Source organism: Balaenoptera borealis (genome assembly GCF_965194805.1).
Source record: "Balaenoptera borealis genome assembly, chromosome: 11".
NCBI lineage: Eukaryota > Metazoa > Chordata > Mammalia > Artiodactyla > Balaenopteridae > Balaenoptera > Balaenoptera borealis.
The window spans coordinates 279,263-296,948 of record NC_138868.1 but is presented as its reverse complement, the minus strand read 5'-3'; the positions used below and the strand labels follow the sequence as shown (position 1 = coordinate 296,948).

At 57.3% G+C, this 17,686-nt stretch overlaps 1 protein-coding gene across 7 annotated transcripts in view; it reads right to left on the bottom strand.

Moving 5' to 3' along the window:
- Positions 1–590: 590 nt before the first annotated feature.
- Positions 591–17,686, bottom strand: part of PTDSS2 (phosphatidylserine synthase 2) — a 29,467-nt gene continuing 12,371 nt past the window's right edge. For 3 of the 7 annotated variants that reach the window (XM_082341746.1, XM_082341745.1, XM_082341744.1), the window contains exons 3-12: positions 13,950–14,032; positions 9,683–9,750; positions 3,943–4,077; positions 3,638–3,688; positions 2,740–2,853; positions 2,488–2,606; positions 2,015–2,129; positions 1,752–1,897; positions 1,481–1,666; positions 591–1,360 (exon numbers count right to left, since the gene is read on the bottom strand). In XM_082341746.1, the coding sequence (XP_082197872.1) occupies positions 1,201–1,360; positions 1,481–1,666; positions 1,752–1,897; positions 2,015–2,129; positions 2,488–2,606; positions 2,740–2,853; positions 3,638–3,688; positions 3,943–4,077; positions 9,683–9,750; positions 13,950–14,032 (1,177 nt within the window). In that variant the 3' untranslated portion in view covers positions 591–1,200. Of the gene's footprint in view, positions 1,361–1,480; positions 1,667–1,751; positions 2,130–2,487; positions 2,607–2,739; positions 2,854–3,637; positions 3,689–3,942; positions 4,078–9,682; positions 9,751–11,992; positions 12,011–12,039; positions 12,061–13,949; positions 14,033–17,686 lie in introns of those variants that run through there. The other 4 variants (XM_082341747.1, XM_082341743.1, XM_082341749.1 and 1 more) reach the window with 4 other exon arrangements.

The following is a 17,686-nucleotide window of genomic DNA, read 5'->3' as shown; positions in this document are numbered from 1 at the left end:
GTGCCTCCGCACTGGTGGGACGGGCGTCGGCCCTAAACCCAGATCAAAGGTGACACTGGGACGGCAGCAGGTGGGGTGGGGCACACTGAGGAAGCCCATGGAAGCCAGAGGCTGAGAAACTCAGCTCAACAGCACAACGCAAGAGCAGCGGGTGGGGCGGGGGGCACAGGCGCGCCGCCGTCTGTCCTCACAACCGCCCTAGGTTTGAAATTCTCCCCAGAAATAGTTACGGGAAAATAAACTAAGGAAACGAGTCCACCGAGGCCCTGGCGCTCTGAGGAGCCCTGCCCTTGGGGAGGTCGGGAGTGTCACCCTCGCCCGGAAGTCAGGGCGCTTCCCTTCACCCGTGCGTGTGAAGCCTGAGGACGGTGCGCCGTCCCCCGTCCCCCACCCAGAACTAGCTCCCTCAGGCCGGCCCGAGGGGCAGAGGCAGCAGGAGGCGCCCGGGAGGCCGGCGACCCTCGCGCCCGCTGGTTGTCCGCCGGGACAGGCGTCCAGCCCGAGTGGCTCCCAGCTGCCCTCTGGGCAGCACCCGAGGTGGCACAGGGTAGGGCGGGGGTGAGGAGCAGCGAGGAGCCGCGGAGCCGCAGGCCTTCACCGTGGCTTTTATTTGTTCTGTTTGCTCGTGGGGGTGACCTCAACCCTGGGCCACAGAGACCCTCCCTCACGACCCGCCCTCCTGACGGCGGGCACCAGGCCTTGGAGTCGCCGACTCGATGTGCGGGCAGCCCCGTCCACGCACCCTCCAGGTTGGAGGGTCAGATGGAGGCTCCCGAGGAAGCGGATCTGCCCTTTCCAGCCACATCAGGGCGTCCCCGGACGCCTGTCCTTCACACGTGCCGCCAGAAGGTCGTGGGGGACCGGCGGGGCCCAGGGAGCGGACAGGGGCACCGAGACGCTGCTGCCTGGGCCGGGCCGTGTGGGCACCAAGGCTCGGGGTGGCCAAGGCGGCGGGCTGACCGCGCAGAAGGGGCACCAGCCGGCCCAAGGCGAGCCCCAGAGCCTCAGGAGCACACGCGCACACACACACACGCACCCACACGTGTGCACACGCCACACACACACGCGCCCCACCCCACTGTGCACGCGGGAGAAGAGGGAGATAGAACCTTGAGGGCTGAGGCCCGCTGGAAGGCTCCTGGCGGGAATCCCAGAGGGTGGAGGGCGCCAGGCCTGGGCTCTGCAGGCCCAGCCGCAGCGTCAGTGCGGTGCTGGCACCCCCTCCCTCTCGGCCTCCTCGGGCCCCGAGGGGTCGTCGGGCCCTGGTGGGCGCCCGTCCACGCTGCCGTCCGCCCTGCCCTGGTCGTCCCTGCCCTGCTGCTTCTGCCGCCGCGTCTCCTTGTACCTCAGGGTGATGTCCCTGGGGACAGCGGGGGCTGCGTCACCACCGGCCGGCCCACGGAGGTCCCTGGACGCTGCCCCGCAGGGGAGCTCAGAGCCCGGGGTGGGCAGGCAGGACCGCCGGGGCCACGGCGCTCACCGCAGGAAGAAGCGCCAGACGGTCCAGGTGAGGGCGAGCACGGAGCCGAGCGTCCAGCACTGGGCGATGTAGAAGGGCAGGGACAGCGTGAGCGTGTGCGGGTCGTACTTCACCACGATGAGCAGCTCCGTGACGGTGATGGCCGCCACCAGCCAGGCCTGCTGGCCCAGCTTCTTGTGGAGCTTCCTGCAGAGGGAGGCGGGTGCAGGGGTGAGGCCCGAGAGCTCCCGCGCCCGCCCCTCCGCGGCCCAGGCCCCGCCCCGGCCCTCACGGGTCGTCCATGAAGTCGTAGATCTCCCGCATGGCCACGCCGCCCACGTTGACGAAGAAGACTAGCCGCAGGAGGACCAGGTAGTGCTCGGGGGGCAGCCACAGCACGAACTTCAGGTAGAAGGTGTTCAGCTCTGCCAACAGAAACTGGGGCAGAGGAGGGAGGGTGGAGGGCGCCGGGGCGGGGGGCGGGGGGCGGGGCCGGGGCCGGGGCGGGGCGGGGCGGGGCGGGGCGGGGCGGGGCGGGGCGGCCGCGGGCCTTACCACCAAGATGATGCCGCACACGGCCAGCCAGCGGCGCAGGCTGGAGGCCGGCTTCCACTCGAAGCGGACCCAGCTGTAGGGCGTGAACTGGAAGACGATCCTCTGCATCTTGCCCCTGGAACCGCGGCCGTCAGCCCAGGGCAACGCCCGCGGGGCACCCCGCGCCGCCCACCCCCCGGCCCCCCAGGTCTCTTCCGGGACCGTTTCTCTACCTCTCCACAGAGGGAGGCGGCTGGGAAGGGATGACCCCGAGAAGGGCCAGCAGGGAGGAAGAGGAGCTGGCTGGATGGGGACGGGCTGACGTCCCGGCCGCCATGAGGGCAGCACCCAGGGTCACATCCTGGGTGGGGTTTACAGAGGCGAGATCCTCGCCTGCAGCACCTCACGAAAGGACCTCGGGGGGCGGCGGGGGCCCTGCAGGCCCCACACTGGGGTCAAGGCCTGCGCGGAGCAGGGCGGCTCTCCAGACGTACTTGTAGGTCGGAATGTTCCAGAGGCCCTGCCACTTGTATGTCTTCAGGGACAGCCACTCGAGGGTCTTCATGCCGCAGTAGATGCCCAGCCCGTTGCAGACGAGCACGTCCATGATCCACTGGGGGCGGGAGCCAGGCGGGAGGGAGGTGGGTGCCACGGATCCCCAGGTCGAACGGCCCTGGCTGAGGGGACCCCGTGCCGCCCGCTGCCCCCACGTGGTGGCCGGCCGGGACGCAGAGGGCGGCACTTACGTGGTCCCACCAGCACTCGCTGAAGTTGGGCAGCTGATGCTCCAGGCTGTATTCCAGGAACTCAAACATCACACTCACGATTGTGCACATCCACCAGTCACGGATCATCAGGGTCTGCGGGCCGCCAGGGCGTCAGCCCCCTGCGCGGGATCCCCCAAGGACAGCCCGCCCCCTACCCCCGCCCCACTGCCCTCCGGTGAGGCGCGGCGGCAGGGCAGCTGTGGCTCGGGCTGCCCCAAGTTAAGACTTTGAGGGTTTCCCTGGTGGCGCAGTGGTTAAGAATCTGCCTGCCAACGCAGGGGACACGGGTTTGAGCCCTGGTCCTGGAAGATCCCACATGCCGCGGAGCAACTAAGCCCGTGCGCCGCAGCTACTGAGCCTGCGCTCTAGAGCCCGCTCGCCACAACTACTGAGCCCGCTCGCCACAACTACTGAAGCCTGCGCGCCTAGAGCCCGTGCTCTGCAACAAGAGAAGCCACCGCAACGAGAAGCCCGCGCACGCAACGAAGAGTAGCCCCCGCTCGCCACAACTAGAGAAAGCCCGCGTGCAGCAACGAAGACCCAACGCAGCCAAAAATAAATAAATAAAATAAATAAATTTATTAAAAAAAAAAAAAGACTTTGAGGCAACTTGCAGGTATGTCGACGACGCGTGTGCCCAGGCCTGAGGGTGCCCAGGGCTGGGTGGGGTGGGGGCCGGGGGCCCCCCGTGGGTCTCTCCCTTTTGCCCTCCGGCGGCCACCGCAACGCCCAGGACACGCAAGGTCGGGTCAGGCCCCCCAGCTCGGCAGCCTGCCTGTCCCACACCGCGGCCGCAGCCCACCGCACGGCTGGAAAACGGCCCAGAGTTCAGGGCGGCTCCGAAACCAGGTGCCCCGCCCAAGGAGGAGGTGCCTACCTTCAGGTACCAGCCGATGAAGTGTGCGGGCACGAAGCCGTCCAGCTTGTCCTGTGGGGCACAGAGGCAGGCCTCGCGCTCGGTCTACGTCGTGAGCTGGGAAGGGGCCCCGCCGCAGCCAGAGGCATCCCCGCGTGTGGGTGGCACGGCCCCTGGTACCCTCACCCCCTCCAGTCCAGAGTGACTGGGGTCCCAGAAACATCCACGCCTGGGGCTGCGCTGAGCTTCACGCGTGGGAGGTGGTGCGGCCCTGCCGGGAGGGGCCCCCACGTCATGAGGCCAGCCGTCCCCCTCCAGGCGCCTACCCAGACGTTGTGGAAGGGGTCGGTCTTGTTGTCTGCATCATAGATGAGGCAGTTTCCCCCGTAGTCCCTCTCCGGCAGCGGGACCCCCAACCTGGGGTCGACGTACTTCAGAAACTGGCGGCCGTCCTGGACGGTCTGCAAGGGCGGCGGCATGTCAGTGGGGCGGGGTTTGGGGTGCGCAGACAGCACCCACCAACCGCGAGGGGAAGCACTGTCTCAGCATCGCCCCCACTTCGGGCCGGGCAGAGCGGGGCTGTCCCAAGTCCGAGGACGTCCTCACGCCCCCATGGGACCCTAGGACCACGCCACGTGGCGTCGCAGGGGCACCTCCCGTGGGAGGGCGCTCCGATCACCAGTCTCCCCACCTCTCCTCCCTACGTCCAGTTCGGGGTCCAGACCCCACACCGAGGAACAGCGCTGTGGGACACGCTTCTTCACGCGGCGCCCGGACAGCCTCTCCCAGACGCCAACGTTGGCCAAACAGGCCTCCAGCTTCGGCACAAAGTAGGCTTTTGGGGGCGCACCCTGGCAGAAGAGGGCCCCCTCATTCCTCCCTCCAGGCCCCCGCTGGCCGCCAGCTGGGGCCTGTGGTCCACAGGAGGCACCCTGGGATACCCGTCATGAGGACCCTGTCCCCTCGCTCCTGCCCCGAGTACCAGCGAAAGGGCACAGCGGGGAAGAGGCTCCAGGCTGGGGCGACGAGACGCGGTCCGTGGTGTGTGTGGACAGATGACACTCAGACCTGCACCTTGTCACATGACTGAGGTGACACCACAAACAACTGAACACCCCCCCCCCCCACGTGTGCCCTGGTAACACAGGATCTGAGGGCCAGACAGCAGGACAGCACCCGACACCGCTGTGTTCCGGAGTCAGGGTGGCCCCACGGCCTCTGCTCCGGAGCCAGGTCATTAGGGGCTCACATCCCTGGACACTCAACCCTCAGAGAAGTGAAACACAGCACTGTGTCTTCGTCTCAGGGCATCTGAGGGCTGATGGGACCCAAGGAAGTCAGCTCCGGTCCCAGCTGAGAGCTTGTCACCCAAGCCCAGAGGGCCAGACCATGAACCTCCACTCCAGCAAAGGCCAGGGAGGCCGACTGACCCCTCGTGACACGGCTCTGGGAGAGGACAGCAGCCTGGGCAGGAGGGCCTTCCAGAACCAGCCACTTATAAATCTGCAGACTCACTAGTCAGGACCCACAGGGCTCCGCGCTGCTGGCGGAGAGAGCCCAGATCTTGGTTCCTAAGAGCATTCGTTCTCCAATAAAGGAACCAGGCTCCCTGGAGAAATGGCAGATTCCAGGGCTGGGCAGGGAACCCCCAAGATGGGCCTGGAGTGTCTTCTAGCACCAGAAAGGAGGGAGGTGCTCAGAAACCCAAAACAAAACACCAAGAACCCACCACGTACGTGGGGTATGGGAAAGCTCCCAGCAGCTAACTGGAACAATTTGAGCAACGAATCAAGTATTGAATTGTAACCCAAAGTATAACGTAGATACCTACCCACGAGTCTGCACTGATTTAAGAAATGACCGGACACATTAGTGAGTCAGGGAGAAGAGACAAACCTCCCACACAGAAGGTTTCCCATCGGATTATGGAGCTGCTCTCCGCCCGCTGCGCAGGGGGGCCTCCCTCCTGAGGGCGAGGCGTGGAGGGGACCCGACAGACACACCTCTGCCAGGGGGTCGGGGTCAGCACCGACGGTCAGAATCATGTGTCAAATCACGACAGAAACACCAGACAAACCCCCAGCAATCCTGATACCAAAATCAGAAAAAGACATTCCAGGCAAACTACAGAGAATGTCTCTTATGAATATGGATGCAACAATCCTCAAAAGAATACGAGCAAAGTGAATCCAGCAGTATATACAAAAGGTCATACACCACGACCAAGTGGGCTTTATCCCAGGAATGCTAAGCTGGTTCAAAATGAGAAAATGAATCAACACAAAACATCATGTTAATAAAGGGAAAAAACCACATGATCATCTCATTTGATGCAGAAAAAGCATCCAACCAACAAAATCTAATACCCTCTCATGAAAAAAACACTCAACAAATTAGGAAGAGTGGAACTTCCTCCATTGACAAGGGGCATCTGGCGAGGGCTGAGGGCTCCCCGCTAAGAAGTGGGGGACAGTGTGAGGCCAGAGACGGACGGACAGACAGACAGACACTCAGGTTGGAAAGGAAGACGTGAACTCCCCCTATTCCTGCACAGAGACCCCCTCAGGAACCCCCCGAACAGCAGCAGAGCTGTGGGAACGAATGAGCAGGTACAGAGGGCCCAGACCGACAGAGCAAGCGGGCTGCACTTCCAGACGCCAGGGACCAGCAGACCAACACGACATCAAGACAGTCCCACTCAGGAAAGCACCAGAAAGAGTGAGATACTTAGGAATACATTTAACAAAGGAAGTGCAAAACATATACTCCGAAAACCACAAAATGTTGCTGAGAGAAATGAAAGACCCACGTAAGGGGAGGGTCCTGTGCTGCAGAGGAGGGGAAAATCTGAAAGAAAGTGTGGGTTTTAGTTAATAATGATTAATTGTAACAAACGCGTCATATTAGTGTAAGATGTTCATAACAGGAAAAACTGGGTGAAGAAACTCTCTGCACTAACTTCACAATCCTGTAAATCTGTCTTAAAATAAAAAGTTTATTTTAAATAAATAAAACAAAACATGAACCATTAAAAAAAATCAATCAGAACAAAAGCTGGTCTCCCAAAAAGACATACAAACAAGCACATGAAACGATGTTCAGCATCACTAGCAATCAGGGAAATGCAAATCAAAACCACATGAGAGGACCTCCCTGGTGGTGCAGCGGTTAAGAATCCGCCTGCCAATGCAGGGGACACGGGTTCGAGCCCTGGTCCGGGAAGATACCACATGCCGCGGAACAACTAAGCCCGTGCGCCACAACTACTGAGCCTGTGCTCTAGAGCCCGCGAGCCACAACTACTGAGCCCGTGTGTCACAACTACTGAGCCTGCGTGCCTACAGCCCGTGCTCCACAGCAAGAGAAGCCGCCGCAATGAGAAGCCTGCGCACCGCCAACGAAGAGTAGCCCCCGCTCGCAACAACAAAGACCCAATGCAGCCAAAAATAAATAAATAAATTTATTAAAAAAAAAAAAAAAAAAAGAAAAACCACGAGATATTTTACCACTTCACCACCCCGCCCCCCCCCAAAAAAAGGAAAATAACAAGTGTTGGTGAGAATACGGAGAAATTGGAAGCCTGTGCACTGTTGGAGGGACTGTAAAATGAGTACAGCCGCTGTGGAGAACAGTCTGGCAGCTCCTCTAAAGGTTAAACAGAATTACTCAGCAATCCCACTTGTAGGCGTGTCCTCAAAGGAATGGAAAGCAGCGACTGGAACAGGTACTCGCACGCCCACGTTCACAGTCACCAAGGGGTGGAGGCAACCCGAGTGTCCGTCCATTTGAGTGGATACACAAAATGTGGTTTAAACACACAACGGAACACTACTCAGCCTTAAAAAGGAAGGAAACTGTGACACAGGCTACACAGGGTGAACCTTGAGGACGTTACACTCAGTGAAATAATCCAGTCACAGGAGGACAAATGCTGTCTGATTCCACTCCCAGGAGGTCCCTGGAGGAGTCAGATCCATAGAGACAGGAAGTAGACGGTGGGGCCCGGGGTGGGGGAGGGGAGGGGAGTGAGTGTTCATGGGGACAGAGCGTCCGTTTGGGAAGACCGAACGTTCCGGGGATGATGGTGGGGAAGGTAACACGACCATGTGCATGTGCTTCGTGCCCCGCCTTGTGCACCTAGACGTGGCTGAGACGGTAAATTTTATGTTACGTGTTTTTTACTGTAGTTAAAAAATACTTTTAATTAAATACACTGCAATAAAACCAAAACAATTGCACAGAATTCTACATACACACGTGTGTGTGCACACATGCATGTAAAACTGAACTGTGACAAACTCTGTGGAGTGCATTGATATCAATTTCCTGGTTTGATCCTGTCTTATATATACATATATATATATTTTTTAAAATTAAAGTACAGTTGACTTACAATATTGTGTTAGTTTCAGGTACACATACTGTCCTACATTTGTGCAAAATATTGAGGACCTGGGTGAAGGAACACAGGACCTGCCTGTACAATTTGTTCACAACTTCCTGTGAATCTACAATCATTCCAAAACAAAATGTAAAAAGAAATTCAACATGAATAAGCAATCTCAGTGTAAAATATAAAACCAGGTAGGTTTTAAAAGAAAGTATAGGAGAAAATCTTAATAAGTTGGTGTTGGACAAAGAAGTCTTAGACATGACATCAAAAACACAAAAAGAAAAGACACAAGGACCGCCACTGTTAAAGAACGAAGGCCCAGCACATCCAGCAAAGGACCTTGTAACCAGGACTACATAAAAAGCTGTCATAACTCAACACTACAAAAACAAACCACCCGATTTTTAAAAAGGGCAAGAAATAAACTCTTCACCGAGGAGGATGTGTGTTTCACGGCTCATGAAGGCAGGAGAAGTTGGTCGAACATCATCAGCCACTCTAGCAATGCAGTGAAATCCATAAGACACTGGCTAAAATAAAAGATCCTGGTGATGGCCAGTACTGCCAAGGTGAGAGAGGGTGCTGGCGGGACACAGCTGCCCTGGGACTAAGACACCTATAACCTATGACGCAGGAGTCCCTCCCGAGTGTTCACCCTCAAGAAATGAAAGCTCAGGTCCACACAAGAGCCCGTACCTGAGGCTCAGAGCAGCTCCACGCACGTCTGCCCCAAACCAGACACAACCGCAGTGACTGGACAGATGGCGGTCCCTCCACCAGGAGCCCCATCCACGAGAAAGAGGACCGGCTGTAGGTGCGCACGGCTTGGGTGAGTTTCAGAGGCAGTGAAGGCCACGCTCTGCACAACTCCACTCACACGAGACTTTCCAAGAGACAAATGGCGGGGACGCAGGGACAGATGGTGCCTGCGAGGCCACTGCGAGGCCAGGGTCACAGAGGTGGCACCCGAGGGGGCCTGGGGCTCTGTGCCGAACTGTGGTGTCCACACAAACACAAACAGGTGTTACAGCTCCCAGCCCTGCACACCTACCCGAAATGCAAACCTTCCCACGTGATGATAAATCACTCAGCTATCGCTGACTGCTTTGAGATTGTGAATACTGGAGACCACCCTCAAAGGCGAGCTCGGTAAGTCCAGCAGAACAGGAGTATTAGTCAGACAGACGTTAGCGGCAACAAATCCTGATCCAAGATTTACTGAGGAGCTAAGTTTCCAACCTCCAACCCAACCCCCTTGCAGAACGTGTGCCAGAAGGGAGAAAAGCACACAAAGCCACAGCTGGTCACCCGCAAAACCAGAAACGAGGCCCATGGCGACTGGCCCTGGGCCCACTGCCCACACTCAGAGCGCCTGTGCTGCGGGGTCAGGTGTGCCCCCTGCGAGGGCTCAGCCCTGCTCAGATCTGGAGCGCCCGCCAGGCGTCCACGTCTGAACCCATCGTCCCCCGGCCACGCGGCAGCTGCGCCCAGAGGTCCAGGCCCGCTGAGAACGGAGACTCTGCCGCAGGCGATGGCTGGCGCCTTCCCACCCCTACGGCCCCTGCCCCCTTCGCGTGGGGTCCAGCCTCCTACCAGAGCCCTGGGGGCCAATGTGCAGAGCGTTCTGTGCCACCTCCACTTTCACAGTTCACCCAACCAAGAGACCCGCTTACCTGGAAGAGTATAAAGATGAGAACCAGCTCGTAGACCACACTGACGCAGAGCCAAAACCTCCAGTAGGCTGTACAGACACGGAGAACACAGAGGCATCAGGGGGCGCCGCCCTGCGGCCCGCGGCCCCGCCCCACACAGCTCCCGCACGCGCGGCCTCTGCTCGGGGCCCTCAGGTCCCTGGTAGAGACTTCAGAAGCAAGATCTAACTCAGGGCTGGGCACAGTTTCCCTCTGACTGTTCTTCCTCCTTCTCTTCCGTTCCCGTCCCTAATCTTTCCCGCGGCACAGAAGGCCCGCAAACCACCAGATACGAGCAGTGACAGCAAACGTCCTTGTCTTGTGTTTCCTAGGGATGCTTCTAACCTTCGTCATTCAGTAAGCTCGCAGGGTTTTGGTGGGTACCTTTCGTCACAGTAAGGGAACCTTCTAATTCCAGTATGCTGTGCTTCTATCGTGAATGAGGACAAAACTTTATTCTTCTGCATTTACGAGGATCAATTTTTTTCTTTAGTGTTAATGTGATGAATGAAATTGACACATTTCCCGACATTAAACCATCTCTGAATTCCTGGGACGACGATTTGTTTCAGGAAACTGTCTTAAGTTTCAGTCAGCACTTTTGCCCCTCCGGTGACTACATGTGGCGGTTCTATATTATATACTTTAAAGTTGCTGAGAGAGTTGATCTTAAATGTTCTCACCATAAAAAAAAAAAAAAAAAGTTGAGATTACATGAGATGACAGAGGGGTTAACTAACCGTACTGGAGTACGCAATACACATGTATCAAATCATCACACAGTACACCTTAAGCTTATGTTACGTGTCAATCCTATCTCAATAAAGCTGGAAAAAAGAACGAACGTGTCCCTCAGAACCCCTTTCACTGGCCGGGACTCCTCTCTCTCACCATCTGCTATCCATACTCTCAAGTCCCTGGGGGATGAGATGACAGGAAGGGGAAGGTCTAGAACTGTCCTAAAAGCCAACGGTAATGTCTATCTTCCAAGAATCTTCAGAATCCTGTTTAATAAATGCCTAAGGGGACTTCCCTGGTGGCGCAGTGGTAAAGAATCTGCCTGTCAATGCAGGGGACATGGGTTCAATCCCTGGTCCGGAAAGATCCCACATGCCGCGAAGCAATTAAGCCCGTGCGCCACAACTACTGAGCCTGCGCTCTAGAACCCGCGAGCCCCAACTGCTGAAGCCTGCCCGCCCCAGAGCCCACGCACCACAAATACTGAGCCCACGTGCTGCAACTACTGAAGCCCGCGGACCACAACTACTAAAGCCCGCGTGCCTAGAGCCCGTGCTCTGCAACGAGAAGCCCGCGCGCCACAATGAAGAGTAGCCCCCGCTCGCCGCAACTAGAGAAAGCCCGTGCGCAGCAACGAAGACCCAACGCAGCTAAAAAACAAATAAATAAATAATAAATAAAATAATAAAATAAACAAATCATAAGATATCTGCTTCCCCTATGCTTATGTCTGTAAAGAAAAAAAAAAACCACCAGCCTACTTTTAAAAGCTAATTCACCTTGAATTAAAAAAATAAGCCGTGCTCACAAACTGGAGACACAAGGTTTGGCCACGGCTATTCCACAGCTATTCCAGGTCATCTGCGACAGCGCCACGCGCCCTCCCGCCCCCGCTTCGGTGGGGACCCAGGGTACAGGCAGCCGGGCAGGTGAGAGGGAGGGGTGCGGGGCCTGTTGTGCCGGAAGAGCGTGAGAAGTGTGCAGACGCCCGGCTCTGGGGCCGCCCGGCACCCTCAGGGCTGGGGCCTAGCCCACTCGCCCGGGGAAAACCGCCCCGGAGACTGACGAGAATCCAACCTCGCACAGGCAGGAAATACAAACGTGGTGAATTCTTGGGCAGGTGGGCTAACGTGTTCTGAGACAACGGACGTAAACAGCTGAGGTGACAGACTTATTCTTCGTGCCCTTGAAGATAGGAGAAACCTGGAAAACTCTCCCTGGTTCGAGGCTGCAGCAGCAGGTCGAGGGCTGTGGAGCAGGGACTTGGGGCGGCCGAGTGTAGCTGCCCGGCTGCCGGGACGGCCGCCTCCTCCCATGACGGCTGCACTGTCCCTCCCCTGGCCGCCCCCACTCGGCTCAGACAGGCAGCCAGCTCAGACTCCCCACCACGAGCACCCCGCGGCGCCCACCAGGACCCAGGCCTGCCCCCCGCCAGTGGCCAGCGGGCCCTCGTCCCTCCCCACGGCCCGGGTCCCCACACCCCAGCCCGGCTCCGGCTCTCCGCGAGCCACCCCAGAGGCTCCTGATCACAGGCTGCCCCGCTCCCAGACCCACGCTCGGAGCTCCTTCCTGAGCGTCAGCTCCGGGCAGCTCAGCAGCACCTGCAACGTCCTCGTCGACTCCAGCTTCTGCAGGGGGCCACGCACGAAGGCAAGGGGGCCTCTTTAGGGGCAGCCCCAGGCGGAGGAGCTGCAGCCAGCTCGTTTCCAAATAAAGCAACGCCCCACACAGGTCGGCTGTCTGCTCCCCGAGTGGCTGCCTGAGCCAGGCCCAGCGGAGGGCGGGAGGCACGCGGAGACCCCAGGGCGCCTCCTCTGTGGAGTCCGTTCCTGCCAGTGCGCACACGCAACCTGATTTGTGAACAAGCCGTCTGGACGGTGCTCCTGGGCAGGTCCCCACGTGAACTAAGCCAAGACTGGCAGGGAAACAGGGTGTGCGCACAGCAGGTGAACTAAGGAAAGGCAGAGCCGCGCTCAGCACATCGACTCAGAAACCAGGGCACCGCCCGCTGCAGCGGGGGAGCCGGCCGAACGCTCACACCGCGCAGAGCCGCAGAGGGAGCTTTCCTGAAGCTGAGCCCCGGGATGACGCGGGCAGGGCCCCGTCCAGCGCCGGGTGCGCACGAGAACTTGGCTGCGCCCTCACCCACCGACAGCCTCTGGGGAGTTTCTGGCAGCTCCTGTTCTCCCTTCCAAGTCTGCCTGACGAGCACTGAACACACCTGGTTTCTCACTGTGACTCCGACACTTCAGCTCACTTTTCCGTTGCTCTGGTTAAGAGTCCACACCCTTCTGAGGCAAGACTGGACGGGCCCACACCAGTGGAGACGGTGGAGAAGGTCCTGCAGCCCCTCCCCAACCCCCAGTGGGGGCCGTGCCCTGCGGCTCAGGAAGCTCACGCTGCCCCGGGGGCGGGGACCACACGGGCTTCACCCAGCACCAACGTCCCCACCAGGCATTGAGGGGGCAGAGCCCCCGGGGGCCTCGCTCACAACCCCTGGGTCGCTGGCCCCTGGGCAGATATGCCCCTTCTAGGGGGCAACTGGGTAGCACCCATCAGGAGCCCCAAATGCTCATGCCCTGCTACCTCCCCTGGACCTTTGGTCCCATGGATAATCAGACAGGTACACAAAGGTGTACAAGTGGAAATTCACTACAGCCTGGTTTATTGCCACGAAATTGGAAACCCCCAAGTATACAATCATATAGGACTGGTTGAGTAAACTGTAGTCCATTCAAATGATGACTAAACAAGGAGCCATCAAAAATCCAGTTCTCAAATGAAAAATTAACAAGGATATGCATGTGTTAAGCCTGAGGTGAATACTGCATGATACAAAACCACACATACAGTATGATGCCAACTTCTTCTTTTTACAGCTGTGTACGTATACACGTATACACACGCATTAAAACTTAACGGTGGTTATTTTCGTGAGTGGTTTTTATTTTTATTTAAAAATACTCTTTGTATTTTCCAAATTTTCTACGATAAATACACACCCTTACTGAGACAGAAACTCGTTACTAAACTGAGACCCTTCAGGAAAACTGACCACCCCTGCCCTGAAGCCGGCCCCTAGGGGAGGCTGGAGTCCGGACAGGCTGGGGCCCCTCCAGCTGTGAGGGGACGTCCCAGGGGTTGCCAGAAGGCCCCATGACTCCGGGGGGGGGGCTGCGGATGGCGCCCTGTGAGCCCCCCAACAGCGGCGAGGCACAACCACCAGCTCGAGGCCACGCCAAGCGCACTGCACGGCCCCAGACGCCTCCGCCTGCAGGAAGACCCCCCTGACTAGCACAAAGAGGGCAAGGATGGGGGAGGAGCGGGGGCGGGGGAGGGTCCCCGGGGGCTAGCGCCCAAAGAGGAGGGGCTTCGAGGTGGCAGTGAAGCCGGCCAGCCAGGAGGGGCCCGAGGGGGGATGGGACACTCACACGCAACAGCACAGACACAGAGCGACCCTCAGAACAGCACAGCTACGCGGGCACACACGGAGAAAGAAATGGCAAGTTACCTGGATGAGGTCTGGAAAATGGCCCGTCTTTAGCTTGTGTGACTCCAAAACATAAGAAAACCAAAATACTGGCCACAATACCTCTGCAAATAAAGAACAAACAGCCCTCAGTGTGCAGAAGCGCCAAGCTCCGGGTCGGCTCCTCCCTGGCGGGAGGTGGGAGGGACCCCCGGGCACCCACCATGGGGACGGCCCCGACCCCGGGCTGGGGCAGAGCCGAGGCTCGGCCGCAGGGAGGCTGGCGGCCCAGCACCGCCGCCCTGGCCCCAGAGGCAGCACCACCCCGGGGAGAAGGCCCTGCCACTGGGCTGGGTCATGTGTACCGTCAAGAGCCACGCCACTAAGACGTGTGGCACGTTGAAAACACACAAACAAAACCCCCCTAAAATTCCATACAGGACGATCCAGAGCTCACTAAAGCCCTAAGAAGGAAAGGTATTATTAGGATCAAACGGCTTCCCGCTCCAACAAGGCTGGGGCCCTGCTGGTAGCTCTTTCGTCCTGTGGGGCCACCGTATCCAGTCCCAGCAGGAACCCACCAGGAGACAGAGTGAAAGCCACACAGACGCACACGGCACCCCTGCCCACGACGGAGGAGCAAGGTGGGCCCAGCTCAGCCCGCCCGTGGGGGACTGTCACGCCACAAGGGTTCACAGGCTTGCGCTCGCAGGCCTGGGTGACTGCACGTGAAGCTGCTGTGCACGGACGCACTGCTCACGGGACACCCGCGGCCGCTGTCCCCAGGGGCAGGTCTGAGGATGCAAAGCCCTGTCCCCGGCACTCAGCGGCGGGGTGGGGTGCAGGTGAGGCTGCCCTGGGGGCGACGGCCACCCTTCCAGGGTCTGGTGAAAGGGCCGCTAGATATCCTCCCGCCCCAAAGAGATGATGTGGGAAAATCTGTAGCCCAGAAGGACTTTTAGAGGAAAGCAAATAAATTACACTTTAAAATAATCTTTTAATTTTAGAACAGAAAAGTTACAAAGATAGTACAGAATTTCCCACAGTCCGTGAGCGTGGGACAGCTGTCACAGTCAGTGAACCAACACTGATACAGTAACTGAAGTCCACAGTTTTTCTTTTCAGATTTCTTTACTTTCTACCTAAAGTCCTTTTCCTATTCCAGGACCCCATCCGGGGCCCCACATGACAGTCCTCAGGTCTCCTTAGGCTCCTCTGGCCTGTGACAGGTTCTCAGACTGGCCCTGTTTTGATGACCTGGACAGTTTTGAGGAACACTGGCCACGTATTTTGTGGAATGCCCCTTAATGAAGGCTGTCTTTTTTTATTAGATCAGGGCTGTTTATGATTAGATCAGGGCTATAGGATTTTTGGAAGTGAGATCACAGATGTTAAGGACCATCTTCACCTCATATCAAGGGTACACGCCATCGACACGATTCTGATTGTCGGTGCTGACCCTGAGCCCCTGGCAGAGGTGTGTCTGTCAGGTCCCCTCCACGCCTCGCCTTTGGGAGGGAGGCCCCCCTGCACAGCTGGCAGGGAGCAGCTCCGCAACCTGATGGGAAACCTTCTGTGCAGGAGGTTTGTCTCTGCTCCCCGATGCACTAATGTGTTCGGTCATTTCTTACATCAGCCCAGATTTGTGGGTACCTACGTTACACGCTGGGTTATAATTCAATACTTGATTGATTTTGTTGCTCAAATCGTTCCAGCTTTGGCCGCAAGGAGCTTTCATTTGGCTCCTGTACTGCTTTGACACACCCCATCTTTGTGGAGGTCTGTATTGTTGTTTCTGAGCACCTCCCTGCTTTCTGGTGCTAGAAGATGCTCCAGGCCCATCTTGGGGGTTCCCTGTCCCAGGCCTGCAATTGGCCATTTGTCCAGGGAGCCTGGTTCCTTTACTGGAGAACGAATGCTCTTAGGAACCAAGATTTGGAGGCCCGTGTGCTCCTTGCCTCTGGGCCCTCTCGGCTGACAGAGCAACATGATACGTGTGTGCCAACCTTGCATACACACACGTTACAAATATTCCTGTGTGTAACCACCTGTCTCTACATTAAACGAACGTGAGTTCTCACTGACGTCTCCAATCAGCATCTGTTACCCACGCATCATTCTCCCCTTGGTCGCCTGTAACCTCCCACTCCTCCGGGGTGAGACTCCCGGCCCCCACCACCCGTGTACTTTCCTGTTCAATCCCAGCGCACGTGTACAGCAGGGACACGGTTGTTAACCCGTGCCCCATGGGAAACAACTTCACCACTAGAGCCCAGTGCTGTGTGCACGTCCCCTGCCTTCAGGCCTACAGACCCCACTCGTTTCCAGAGTGACTCAGGTCAGCACCTTTCGTATGTTCTCCTGTCACAGTCTGCAATCCTTCCTGGGGTCCTCTACCTCTTAAATGACTTTTTTAAAAAAATTTATTTATTTTTGGCTGCGTTGGGTCTTCGTTGCTGCACGAACGCTTTCTCTAGTTGCGGCGAGCGGGGGCTACTCTTCATTGTGGTGCGCAGGCTTCTCATTGCAGTGGCTTCTCTTGCTGCAGGGCACGAGTTCTAGGCGCGCGGGCTTCAGTAGTTGTGGCTTGCGGGCTCTAGAGCGCAGGCTCAGAAGTTGTGGCACACGGGCTTAGTTGTTCTGCGGCATGTGGGATCTTCCCGGACCAGGGCTCGAACCCGTGTCCCCTGCATTGGCAGGAGGATTCTTAACCACTGCACCACCAGGGAAGCCCCTAAACGATTTTTAAAATTTGCATACTTAGGCTTACTCTTTGTGTTGTTTAGTCCTATGGGTTTTGACAAACACACAGGGTCATGCATTCACCATTACAGTATCAACAGAACAGTTTCAAGACCCTAAAAAAATCTCACACTCCACCTATTCATTCTCCCCCTGCCCCGAGAAACCACTGATCTTCCTACCATCACATAGTTCTGCCTTTTCCAGAATGTCACAGCGTTGGACTCATACAGCATGTAGCCTTTTCAGGCTGGCTTCTTTCCCTCAACAATATGCATTTAAGCTTCGCCTCTGTCTCCATGGCTTGAAAGCTCATTTCTGTTTATTACTTAATGATATTCCATTGCATGAAGGTACCAGTTTGTTCACCCATTCACCCACTAAGGACATTTTGGTGGCTTCCAAGTTTTGGTGATTGTGAACAAAGCTGCTACAAATGTCCATGTTTTGGTGTGGACTTAAGTTTTCCGCTCCTCTGGGTAAATACCAAGGCGCACAGCTGCTGGATTATGTTTAGTTCTCTGAGAGAGTCTCCAACCGTCTTCCAAAGCGCCTGCCCCGTTCACGTTCCTGCCGGCGAGGGATAAGAGTTCCTGTTCCTCAGATCGTCGCCAGCGCCCGGTGTTGCCGTGTTTTCAACCCTGGCCACTCGAGCAGGTGTGTAGCGGCGTCTCCAAGCTGATGCGTCCTTTCACGCACTTGTGTCCTCTGTGGTGTCCGTCCAGACCTTCTGCCCGGTTTGTGACTGTGCTGCTGGTTTTCCTACCGCTGAGCTTCAGGAGTTCTTTGCACAGTGATTACAGATACTTCATCACATGTGTATTTGGCAAATATTTCCCACCAGCCTGTGGCTTGTCTTTTCTTTGTCTCAGCAGTGTGTTTTGCAGAGCAGAAGTTTTTAATTTTAATCAAGTCTGACTTATCAGTTTTTTCTTCTGTAGATCATGCTTTTGGTGTTCTATCTAAAAAGTCACTGGGACTTCCCTGGCGGTCCAGTGGTTAAGACTCCACACTTCCACTGCAGGGAGTGCGGGTTC